This window comes from Emydura macquarii, unplaced genomic scaffold, assembly GCF_026122565.2.
Source record: "Emydura macquarii macquarii isolate MOO-44397 ecotype Brisbane River unplaced genomic scaffold, CSIRO-AGI_Emac_v2 contig_2457, whole genome shotgun sequence".
Classification (NCBI taxonomy): domain Eukaryota; kingdom Metazoa; phylum Chordata; order Testudines; family Chelidae; genus Emydura; species Emydura macquarii.
In genome coordinates, this window is record NW_027132594.1 from 1,600,918 (window position 1) to 1,613,779 (window position 12,862).

Below are 12,862 nucleotides of genomic sequence, written 5' to 3' on the forward strand. Positions count from 1 at the left end.
TTTCCTTGGTTAGGTCCTTCAGTTGTTCGGTACCATCTACCTAAGATGCTGCTGCTGTGGCGAAATGTATTTCCTCGTTCTCTAAAGGAGCTGGAAGCAGAGAAGGCCCGAGGAGACTCTTTTACCTGGCAAGTAACATTGGAAGGCCGTGCTGGAGCTCTATGCGGTAAGAATCAGAAAGAGTTGTGAAAGTTCATGTACTGTTTCATTAGATGTATGTTAATTTCAAGATCACAACATACTCATATAGAGAATTTGTAATTCACCTCTTTCTATCAAAAAGTAATTGAAAAAAGCATGCACAAAACTTGTTACATAATTTAATCCTTTCCAGTATTTTGATGTGTAATCTTAATAACTTTTATGTCCTATGAGTTAATAAAAATGTGATTAATAGTTTTCTTTTTTGATATCCTGTTAGCATCTGTAATTTGGTTACTTGCTGACATTTTTCATTTCCATTTCTAATGCAATTGATCTTTGACTGAAATGTTTTACTTTATTAGCTATGAGGAGTTTTGTTGCTCACTGTCCTGAGCTCCTTACTGAAGATGTGATCAGAAAATTAATGACACCTATAGAATGTGCCATGACAATGATGTCACAGTAAGTTAGACAGCTTTTAAAATTCTCTTCTTTTCTGCAAAATTTTTAAAGGGACAATCTGAGGCTGAAACTGCTGTTGTTAAAACAATCCTTATTGCTGTTACAACCAATGGCTTACGTTATCAAAATGGAAAAAATAAAATCTAAGTTTTCACCATTCCAGCTCTGAGTTTTGCTTTTCACTCAGCCTGGACATTGAAATTAGTTCAGTAAGTTTTACTTGTATTTCTAGTTAGTTTTACTTGTAAGTTCTGATGCTGTGACTTTATGTTGCAGTCCTTAGATTGCCTACAGAGCAATTTCTTTTTCTTGAAGAGAGATAGTTGTAGATTTTATTTTTAATTTCATGACAACATTTATTTTTGTCTTAAATTTTGTAAACGTTTATTATTACAAAACTTATATTTTGGGCCTGTTTTGACTTCTCTTTGGAGAGACAAGATGGGTGAAGTAATTTCTTTTATTGAACCAACTTCTGTTGTTGAGAAAGACAAGCTTTTTAGTTTACACAGAGCTGTTCTTCAGATCTGGGAAGAAGAAGAAAAAGAGCTCTGGGTAAGCTTGACAGCTTGTCTCTCTCACCAAGAGAGGTTGGTCCAGTAAAAAATATCACCTCACCTACCCTGTCACTCTGATATCCTGGTACCAACATGGCTACAACAACACTGCATACAATTGACTTGACTTTGTCATTTTAAATTCCCTTTTTGATTTTGAATTTCAGTAAATTTTTGATTCCTTAGTTAATTAGTCCCTTCTCAAGGAATAAGTAAATCAAGAAATTAGAAGTAAAAATGAAGTTTGTTAATAAAAATGGCCTTTTATACAAGATGTATAAGATGTAAAAGATGAAAAGGTTTTAAACGGAAAACAAGAAGAAGAAATTTACAGTAGTAGCAGTTTACGACTGTATTTTGATCTGCTCTGAGATCCGTACGGTGTTAGACTCTCTCAGTATTGTTACTTCTGAAAACAAATTAATCTGAGTAAAATTGTTCAAAATAATTCTCTGAATAGTGTACTGTTATCTCAACTACCACTTACATTAAAAAAATTCATAAATGCCCTATATAATTAATGATTTATGTTTGATTGCACCTAACTCTCTTCTTTTTTCACACTGTAGCATTCCATCAGTAATTAAAGCCCATGGAGCTCATCTTAAAGCTAGCGCAGCTATGGTCCGTTTAAGACTTTATGACATTTTGGCTTTGTTACCTCCAAAAACTTATGAAGGTAAATAAAAAATATATTTTTAAAGGGAATTACCAAATAAGAAGTATAGTTATGCCTTTTGATGGATTCTTTTGTGGTTAAGCCTTAGACCCATACCAGCTGAAAAGAAATCATTGTTTCAAAATCTTTACAGTTCAGTTTAAACATTTAAGATCTAAAGTCATGATTAAATAAATGATAGACTTCAAAGGTGTGACAAATCTTCCATATGGTTTATTATTTCTATTAACACAAAGCAGTTGAAGTTGTGTGATTTCAGTGCAAATACAGTACCCAGAAGATCCCATGTCATTGTTTTAACATAAAAGATAACGTCAGTAAGATAAAGATGGAAACTCTAGAGGATGAGGACTATAGTATTAGAATTTTAAATGTCATATCAGTTTAGAGGCATAATTTGTACATTGCGTAGTACAATACAATGCTGACAGTGTATGTGATGTATGTGTGCATAAGAAAAAGTTAGTTTGTAGAGTTTTAGGAGAATTTTAAGTTTGTAGTATTTTGTTTTATTTAACAAATGCAGTAAACTTATATAAAGAGACAGATAGACAATGATATTTTAAGGCAGATACACGAAGGATAGAGATAAGATTCATTTCCTGGCTTTAAGTGTACGATTCGTTATCGTTTAACATTAATGTAGTACTAAGTGATTGGTATACATAGTGTATAAAAACCCATAATTAAAAAAAACCCTTAAAAATGTAAATAGATTTTTTCTTTAAATTGAATCCTTTAATTTACATTAAATACAGATTTATCTTTTAAAATAAACCTATTTAAAATTACATTTGAAACTGTGATAATTTATGTTAAGGCCTAAACCACTATAATCTATTATAAACATTTAAATTAAATAAAAAATAATATTAAGCAGTACATGTTTGCTGCAGAAGTTTTTAAAAAAATCAGACCACTTAATTGGGGAAGTCACTTGCTAATCATGTGGAACAAGTTTACTGAAGTGTTAAACCAGCTTTTGACAGCAGTAGCCTTTTATGCAGTGCAGAGAGAATACTTTCTTCATTTCAGTTTATTCAGATAGGTCAGTTCAATGACTAATTCATTCAAAGTTCAGAAACCAATTTGGAAAGCAGGAAAGCATGTTTTGCTCTTTCATTAGGTGTGAAAGAATGAGATCTACTTAGGTCTAAAATCTTGATAGACATGTTGACCCAGAAACAATTCCTTCAGTTCACTGATTACAGATACTTTCTTTGTGTAATAAATTAGTATTAAATGCAAAGTATATTTTGATAAACTTCTTTTCCTATATATCCAGCTCATTTAAGGTAGTTTTTATTTAACTAATAATAAATAAATAAATACAGATTTAAAAAACGCTGTTCTTATGCATTTTTAGTTGAATATGAATTTCCATCCAAATAGATCTTGACACAAATCACAAATAAAATATTAGTAATCATCTAGTATATAAATGCATCAGTCACTATAATAAAAATGTAAAATTTAGGAATCTGAAAAAATGTAAGATGTATAACTGCTTAAATTAATGTGTATAGATATACATCCTCTTGCTTAGCAAAAAGAAATCTGGTATAAAAGTTATATTTAGCTGCAAATCAGCATGCTTTAATGATCACCCACAAATGAGAATCAACCTGTCTCTAGGGAAATAACTAAAAATTGCAAATGAAAAACAAGATTAAAATCTGTTATTTAAATCAATGTTTCCTGTTTGCTGATTAAAATCAGTGATATAAATAGCTTTGATTTAAATCAGTCCAAACTGTTGATGTATAAAATATATTTATTTAAAGTGTTCAAAAGTTTAGCATCATTAAATTGATATCTAACATTTAAAGGTAACTTCAGTTAGGACAAAATGCTCATTTACTTATTTATGTGTGTGAATTTTCTCTGAGAATTCTAATGAAGGATCATTTACTCCCGTATGGATTCCCTATGTATTAAAAATGCACACAGTCCTTGAGGGGAACAAATACACTCAAACCTTAAAATGATTTTGTATTTTTCAAATGCTCCATATTTTCTGGTCCAAAAGGAATTCTGTTTGTATTCTAGCTTTTTTCATTCTACAAGTCAGTAATTCAATGTTTAGTAAGATGAGACATGCTAATTTATTATGTTACGAAATACGTTTATTAGATCAATACTAGTAGATGGGACAAAGAGCAATAGTACATTCATTTCCTGTGGCTTGTCTGATGCAGTATAATATTTACAAAAATGGTCTGTGATCCTGCAAATATTTACGCATTCACATGCATAAGTGTTTGCAAGATTGGTATCATGGTCTGATAGGAGCCAGCATGATGCACTGGGTGAGGCTGTAGGCTGGAAGTCAAGGTTCTTCCTGTGTTCTGTAAGCAGGTCTCCCACTGACCCTGGGCTAATCCAGTTTACTTCTCTTTGCCTCAGTTTTCATCTGTAAAATGAGAATAATGCTACTTGCCTTCATTTGTAAAATGCCTTGAAGTCCTTGGAAGAGCCAAAAATTATTACTGTGTCTAATGTACACTTCTGTTTTCTAGGATCATTTAATGCACTCCTTCGGGAGCTGGTGGCAGAATTCACTTTGACAGACAATTCTGCTAATACAACTACATCACTGCTTAGATCTCTTTGCCATTATGATGACAGTGTTCTTCTCGGCTCTTGGCTGCAGGAAACAGATCATAAATCAATTGAAGATCAGGTAACAAAAGAAAATCAGTAATAAAACTTCCTTGAGCCTTGGCTCTATTGAATAAAATCCTAAAAACTCCAGAGGGGTAGCCGTGTTAGTCTGTATACAGCAAAGACAATGAAAGTTCTGTGGCACTTTAAAGACTAACAAATTTAATATTTGTAGACATAAGCTTTTGAGAGACTTAGCTCTCTTCTTCAGATGCAGTAATACAGAAAATAGGTAACACAGAGGTATCTTATAGGTATCCAGGTGCATGGAGAACAATGGGGGAGGTGGAGTCCGGTACTTAAGACCTAATGACGACCATTGAGTAGGAGGTGAGAATGGGTGAGCAAAGTAATAGCCATTCCAAGTCTCTGTTTAAACCCAGTTTGAATGTGTCAAGTTTGCAGATCATTTCTAACTCAGCAGTTTCTCTTTGGAGTCTGTTTTTGGAGTTTTTTTGGAGAAGTACAGCAACTTTCAGGTCAGAGACAGAATGCCCTGGGGAATTAAAGTGTTCTCCCACTGGTTTATGGATGTTATTATTTTTATGTCTGATTTGTGTCCATTTATCCTTGTGCGTAGTGATAGTCCAGTTTGGCCAATATACATGGCAGAGGGGCATTGCTGGCACATGATGGCATATATAACATTAGTGGATATGCAGGTGAATGAGCCCCTTATGGTGTGATTGATGTGGTTAGGACCAGTGATGATGTCATTAGAGACGATGTGTGGGAAGAGCTGACAACGGGGTTTGTTGCAGGGATAGGTCCCTGGTGGGATTTTTTGTAGGGTGTATGGTTGTTGGTGAGTATTTGCTTCAGGTTGGGGGGCTGTCTGTAAGCCAGGATGGGTCTGTGCCCACTGCCTGAGCGAGAGATGGATCATCTGCTAGGATAGGTTGTAGATCTTTAATGATGTGTTGGAGAGATTTTAGCTGGGGACTGTAGGTGATGGCCAGTGGGGTTCTGTTGTTTTCTTCGTTGGGTCAGTAGAGAATATTATTGCACAATTTATAAAGTTGTGGGTAGTCAACCATCCCTGCTTTTAAAAAGTTCATTAAAACTTTCTAAATTTAGCAATAAATCCCCTAATTTTTTTCCCAGCTGAGGTATTATAAAATGCAAGAGAAACGGAGTTTATAATGGAACTGTTGTCACAGTATTAACATTGCAACTAGTATTATACCAAAAAGGTACATTTATTTTCTTCTTAAAGCAGCAGTGTGAAATCATATCCTTCCATCTGGGATCATTACATGTACAAAGTCTTATTGGGAATAGGAGGAACTTCTTACATTTTTTAAAGAAATCTATTTGGCTGTTTGAAACATTTATGGGCATGTGGAAAAAGTGAAGATTTTTGGAAATGTTTCTAGATTTTTGCAGATAATCAGTTCTTACTATTAGTCCAGTTGTGTTTTGTGCCAGACACCACAGGAAGAAAGACAAGACTCTAGGAATGTTGTTTAACTAGGTCGCAACTTAATTAATTTAAACGCACCTGGGAAATTATCTGGCAATAACAACCAGGGCAGGGGTCATCCATACTGTCTAGAGGACAGCTGTCCTCAGTGCCCTCCCCTCTCTTCATTCAAAGCCTTTATCCTGATCTCAATATTAATGCTGGGACCCCAGTGGCTTCCTCTTTACAAAGTTTAAAGGGGATGGGGAAAGGAGCTTAATCCTTCACTGTACCAGACATTAGGATGCCCAACTCCATTCCCCACCTTCTTTAGGGAATACATTTCCCCTAATTCTGCTCCCAATTCCTCTGATTTTGGCATCTGCCAGGTTGTGATGATATGAACCTGCTCACAGGGTCTTTGGACTGCTGAGGAGAAGGTGAAAATACCCTTCTGCTCAGGCCAATCTCACAGAGAAAAATTCCTTCTCAGCCCCCAAAAGGTGATTAGTATGATGCCCACAGCCGGCCCCAAAACCCAGCCCTAGCCTAATACCCAGCGGGTTGGGGAGCTGTTGCTCACAGGAGCAGACTGACCCTTTGGGTGGAGGAAAGGATGTATAAACCCTCCCTTGGGGTGCACATGAGGCAATGGCTGGATTGAAGGGTACAGTGGAAGCGTAGTCAGCTAGGAAGCCTCCTCCACTTCTCAAGCCTACAGGGAAGCTGAGTGCCCTTGAGTGGGAAGAGAAAGAACCCTCTTTCCTGTGCTGGCCCAGACTAATCCTCCGCACCTTTGTGGTTACTGGGGCCTGGCAATCTGTTTATTGTACCACTCTTTTGTTATCATATACTCTTTATAAATTGGAGTTCCTATACTTGTATCCATAGATCCTTGCCTTGGAATTGCATAGCCTGCTGAATGAATCCCAGCACTGTTCAAAGCTGTTAATGTTTGGAGCTGCATGCATCCCATTGCCTGCATAGAACTGCAGTCTAAGCAAGTGTATAAAGAGGCATGAAGAGGTCTCAGGGGCCACTCAGTTTCTTTTTGATCTCCCTGCCCAAGAGACCATAGAACCACTAGCCTCAAATTATATTTCATAGATCATTTATCTCTTAAATAACAATAAATACTTGGTATGAGAGAGTTCACCTTTTCATGTATGGTTGCTGTTGTTTGGTGGCATACCTGGATAACAGGATGAGTTTAAAGAGATGTTTGTATTATGCCATAGAAGTCAATTTCTAGAACACTAATTGATCTGTTTGGAGAATCATTACTCCTTGAATTGATACAGGATTTATGCTGCCTTCCCACCTCAAGCTCAAACTGAGGGAATGACAATTTAACCTTTTTCCCTGAGATGCCTCTTTGTGATCACGACTTCCAGAGCAGCTATCAGAACCAAATTTTGTCAGCCTGTCTTTTAATTCACCCACCTCATCTGTACCAAGGATGACTAAGACTGTGCTCATACCAAGCTGTTAACTGCTTTGAATGTTCTAGGATTTACCTGGCACTATATGTAAGAGTGTAGATATGTGAATGCAAGAGTGCAGTACAGTTAGAGAATTCCAACTGCCGGTGAGTAATCTAGTTTTATTTGAAGTTGCTGCATATGTATTTTGGTTACACACTAGCTTAGTGCAGTATGTTCATATAAGTATGTACAAATATGTATTTGTAAGGTACTAATATCTTGTGGTTATTTGTAGCTTCAGCCAAACAGTGCGTCTGGAAGTGGTGCTTTGGAGCATGACCCATCTTCCATTTATTTGCGCATCCCAGCTGGTGAAGCTGTGCCTGGCCCCCTTCCCCTGGGAGTATCAGTCATTGATGCCTCTGTGGCTCTCTTTGGTGTGGTTTTTCCTCACGTTTCTTACAAACACAGGTCAGTCTAAGTTAGTGGGCAAAGTATGGTCGTCTTTAATGGAATTATAGTTCTCTCAAAATGTCAATCTGCTTTGAAAATAACTGTCTAAAATGTAATTCTGATGTTCCATGTTCATTGTCTCTCAGTGGGTTCCATATCACATGTACTTGGTTTAGAAGTAAAAGATGTTTTTCCTAATTTACAGCCCTGAAAACTCAATTTGGGCTGTTAGTCAAGCTGGGTTCTTTCCTCCTTGGACATCATTAACAGTAGTAAAAATAACTTCCTTTTACCACTACATTTAGCAGCTGTGACTACAGACAGAGAACAGATCTGTATTACTTTTCAGGATGGAATTGCTCTTTAATAGCAATTATTCTTACTAATGAGGCAGCCTTACTGTGCACTAGCTATGGTTGTCTGGCTATGCTGGAAGAAGGACATGAGAGATTGGATGTGGTTTGATTAGGCTGCAACTTTTATCTGCCAGGTACTCCCAAACATTTAAGAATCAAATGTACAGTGCAGGTAATGCCATAATCATTTCAATATATACCCAGGGGACTTCCATCAGCCCTCCCCCTTTACCCACCCTGGTCCCCAGTCAACCTACTGTTGGGGCTTCACTATCCCTCCCCACCTCAAATGAGGGTTAAGGAGGGGCTCCCTGTCATAGCAGTCATATGAGCTCTGAAACTGCCCCCCTCATTTCCACTCCTTTAGAGAATACCTCCTTTTAAATCCTTTACCAATCCATTTTATCTGATCACTGTGTCCCTTCCCTACAGAGTACCTGCATTGGACATCTGCCATAAGGAAGCGCCAGCAATTAGCAGTGCTGCCTCCCCCACCATACCTCGTCAGATTCCCGACATCTCCTAATGCCCCCTTTAATACCAGCCGAAAATGTGTGTGAGCTCCCAAGTCTGACAAGTGGACCCCATTCTCACTGAATAATTCTGATGCCCCATATACTATATTTGGATGTGAAATTACCAACACCCCCGCCCCCGACACCTATGAATTTGGCCACCTCCCTATTTACATAATTCCTTCTCTTGGGGGCTTCATGGCTCCCCCTGACACTTTGCATTGCAGTATGTCTGACCACACAATTAAAAAGTAAAAAAAAAAAAAAGTTCCAGGATCTGCCCTGAGTCCTTCTTAGCTCAGATCATTAAATCTATCTCTTTACACATTCCCAAATCTTTTTCTCCAAGGTGAACTACAGTTATATCTGGTGCCCACTCATAGGCCCCCAGAGTGTACTGAAGGTGCATCAGCTGGTTCCATAATGTGCCCCTTCTCCCATTCCAGCTCAGGACTGCTTCACCACTGAGGCCCAGCTACAAACCTCCAGATAACCTGGAAGCCTGCTTTTTTGTTAAGTAAACAATACTGTGCCCACAGAGCCATACCACCGTCTGCCTTGCCTGTCTGCCAGCATCTGATTCCCCACCTGGAATCTCACAGACATTCTGTATGCTTTAGAATGCCAACACCTAATTGCCTGAATTGCCCTAGCCCCCATACCCAGGTGGGACACTGCTGCTGCCCCAATCCTGAGTGAACAGGAACCAAATTCATGTGCTGGGAACCCCAATCTCGTCACTCCCCATCTTAAAACTGTAACAAACTGGTATGTTGTGAGGAGACTCCCGTCACAGTGAATAAAGAGGGGCCTTACCCTCTCAGGTCTTATTGCCATGTATGCCTTCACAGCCTTCACATAATCCATATCTATCCTCCTGTAGAAAAATGGATTCACTCTGGCTTCTTTGGTCCATCCTTGCCTTCCTCAAGTTAATATAACCAATGATTCCTCCAGGTGTATATCCCTCAGTTCCAAAGCCTTTCCCAAAGAGTCTGTATAGGACCCAGGTACTAGCTCGCTGATCCTAAAAGCTCAAAAAAAATTACCAGATATGCCACCCTGAACAAGGCCTCTATTTGTCCACAATGGCATATGGGTTCCAGGATCCTCACCAGAAACCCAAGCATATTAACAGTGATGAGACGTGCATCCTTCTTAGGGGACAACCCTGCTAGAAACCTTCAAACTAAAAACTGCTGCAAGGATCTCGGTAACAGTTGAGGCTACTGACAAACGTAAGGGAGGATAGGCAAGTGGAGATGGTTGAGGACACCAGTCGTCGGGTTGCTAATGACACCATGTACTGCAGCACATGTTCCTCTGTAAAAGGCCATATTGGTGACAGGCCTTCCAAATTCTGAAATTACACAAAATCATTAAAACTTCAGTCCTAACTCCGCAATGTTCGCAGAGCTGCCGACCTCTGTGCTACATTGACATCCATCATACTACAAGGGTCTGATTGTGCTAGCGGCATCCGTTTGGGTTCCTAGCTAGCTCCTGGTGCCAGCTACAGAAATTTGTCCATCTGAAAATGAGATAATGGATCTTCTGTGCCATTATCAACCCCGGGCACATGTTTGCAAGAGAAATGTTAAACCTAAAACATTGTAGTACAAATGCACCTACCAGCCTCAACCCTGTGTGATCTGGAAGACTGGTGATCAATAACATGTACAACTGCCATTTTGGCACACCAGAAAGACATCCTTTTATTAGCAAATGCCATTCCCCAAATGACCACTGCAATCAAAATGGGGAAAAAGCTCCAGAAATGTTATATCCTGCACTACCCCCTTTTTGCACCAGTTGGAGGGCTCTGTCTGGGCACACCACCTGCCTTGGTAAAATACCCCCAAAAGTTTCAGCACTGCTAACAAGATAAATGAACATATTTATGGGTTTTAGGATATCCCTTATGGGGAAGTCATGTGATGTCTATACATTCTTGTGTAATCTTTTTCTTTACAATATAACCTATTCCTATTTAGACATCATGACTTCTTTTCCCCATAAATCCCAAAGGAGCACCCTTAACCTTTTCATTTTAACTGGAGATGGTGCTCTTGTCCAACTCACTGTTTTCAGCTGCTAGCCCCTTCCCATATTTTGGCTCCCATACCTTGCTCCTGTCCCCTTGCGCCTGTAAGTGGCACCTGATCTACCTCCCTCCCAGTCTGTTTCCCCACTGTGACCTTCCCCTACTGCTGTGGCAAGTACAGGCTGTATGGCCCCAAAGCACATTTTGCAAGCATGCCTGAATTTGCAGATGCTATGAAAACAACCACTTTTGTTGAATGCCCAGCAAATATCATTGTGCGCCTCACGCCTCCATTGGGCTTGCTGCAGAATGAACACGGGGGCTCCCATGGCATTATCCACTCCAACAAGAGCGTATGATGTGATATGTCTCACCAGATCCCGGTTTGTGTCTGTCCTCAATCTAAACTGCTCATGATAGTTAAACCAAGCCATGCCTCCAAACGTTCAGATAAAAAAAGGTCTTTTCCTGCACTGGCATTGGCATGTAGCTAGATAGTCCCCCCTCTCTTCCAGTAACTGGGAGAAGAATGGGCGGTCTGCCACTGCAGTTGAAAGTAACCCTGGTTCTCTAGCCCTTAAAGGGGCATACACACCTTTTCCAACAAGCCAGACAGTGGCCCCCACTACTTAATATGTGGTAAGATCATTTTTATAATTGACTTAAGATATATTAGTCTGCAGAACACATTGCAGTAATTCAGCTTTGCAATGACAGTGGCATGGATAACTAGACAGTCTACTTGCATCTGAATGAAAGGACTGTAGCCCACTTGCTGAGCGCCAAACTACTGCTACCTGGAGAAGGATCCTGGTGACCGTGTTCCCATTTGTGGCATCTCTAGGGGAAGGTGAGGCACAAAGGCCCTTCATAGTCTCCTTCCCTCCTCTAACTTCTCAGCAGCATGTAGGAGTAAGGAGAGAATGTGAATTATCCTCACCACTCTCCTTACTCCTGTCATTGTGTCTCAGGTTGAGGATAGGGAGATAAGTGAGTTTTTCTTCTCTCCTGTCCACGCACAGTTCCCAGGTCACACTGCAAAGTCTGTCTACAGTCGCTGTTCCCTTCTAAGCAATCATTTCTTCTGAAGTGACAATCTCTGGCTTGTAGTTGAGTTCAAGGCAGAGCTAGCACAGTGCCATTCAGAAGTCTTTACCCACTCTGCCTGGCAACATGTCGGAAGTCTTTACCCACAGTGTCAGATGTCTTTACCCACTCTGCTTGGCAGCATGCTCTCAGGCCACCAGGGGAGACAGGGAAAGCTTTCACAGGGTCCAATACATTCTGCAGCCAAATAGCAGAATTCACAGGGCCCTGTTTAAACCCTTCTGATGTTTTTTTTTTTCTTTTTTGCATTGGTCTTTTTCCCTTTAGGCAAAATATAGTGTCCTTTCAATTTGTTTTTTGGATGAGTGTCTCTTTTAATGACAATGTTAATTGCTCTTTTGTAGGCTACAAATGTTGGATCACTTTGCTGAATGTGTCAAACAGGCTAAAGGTGTCCGCCAACAAGCTGTGCAGCTTAATATCTTCACTGCTGTTCTCAGCGCATTGAAGGTAACACTGCTTTAAAATTTGTAACTGACAGACTAAAATTCTGAGATTTATGGACTTCTTATATATAACATTAAACATACAAAAACTGTGTTAAAAGATCATTCTAAGGTTGCAAAATCAAGGACTCGGAAGTTAAGAAAAAACAGAATTAAGGTTGCCTGTGTATTCTTAATTGGGCCCCCTTGTGCATTTGTGTTATGATACAATCTTTAATTACATGATCACAATTATTTTCTCTTCTATAATTTGGTGGGAGAGTGTCTTTCCTAAAATAACTTGATTCTTTTTCTGAAAGTTAATAGTATATTCCTTGTCTTTATGATACTTGGGGACCAAACAGGCTGCTGCAGTCATTCAGCATTTTCAATCCCATCCAGTGTGCTAAACTGTGATTATTCTGCTACCTTGATTAGAAAAAGAACAATGGCATCAAAAATTTCTTCATGTAGCTAAAATGTCCTTTAATTTAGCAAGTGTTGCAGTGCAACACACTGACATGCCACCAGGTGTCCTAGGTAAAGCTAACTCTAATCTGTAACACTGGCATATCTTTTTCTTTCTGTGATAATGATGACAGTGCAGGTTGATGGGTTGACTCCACTCTC

General features: G+C 39.2%; 1 protein-coding gene across 4 annotated transcripts in view; it reads left to right on the plus strand.

Moving 5' to 3' along the window:
- The window catches only part of HEATR5B (HEAT repeat containing 5B), an 86,654-nt gene that overhangs the window by 19,975 nt on the left and 53,817 nt on the right, over positions 1-12,862 (plus strand). For all 4 annotated transcript variants that reach the window (XM_067562669.1, XM_067562666.1, XM_067562668.1 and 1 more), the window contains 6 exons: positions 14-166; positions 507-606; positions 1,733-1,842; positions 4,362-4,525; positions 7,628-7,803; positions 12,152-12,257. In XM_067562669.1, the coding sequence (XP_067418770.1) occupies positions 14-166; positions 507-606; positions 1,733-1,842; positions 4,362-4,525; positions 7,628-7,803; positions 12,152-12,257 (809 nt within the window). The remainder of the gene's footprint in view (positions 1-13; positions 167-506; positions 607-1,732; positions 1,843-4,361; positions 4,526-7,627; positions 7,804-12,151; positions 12,258-12,862) is intronic.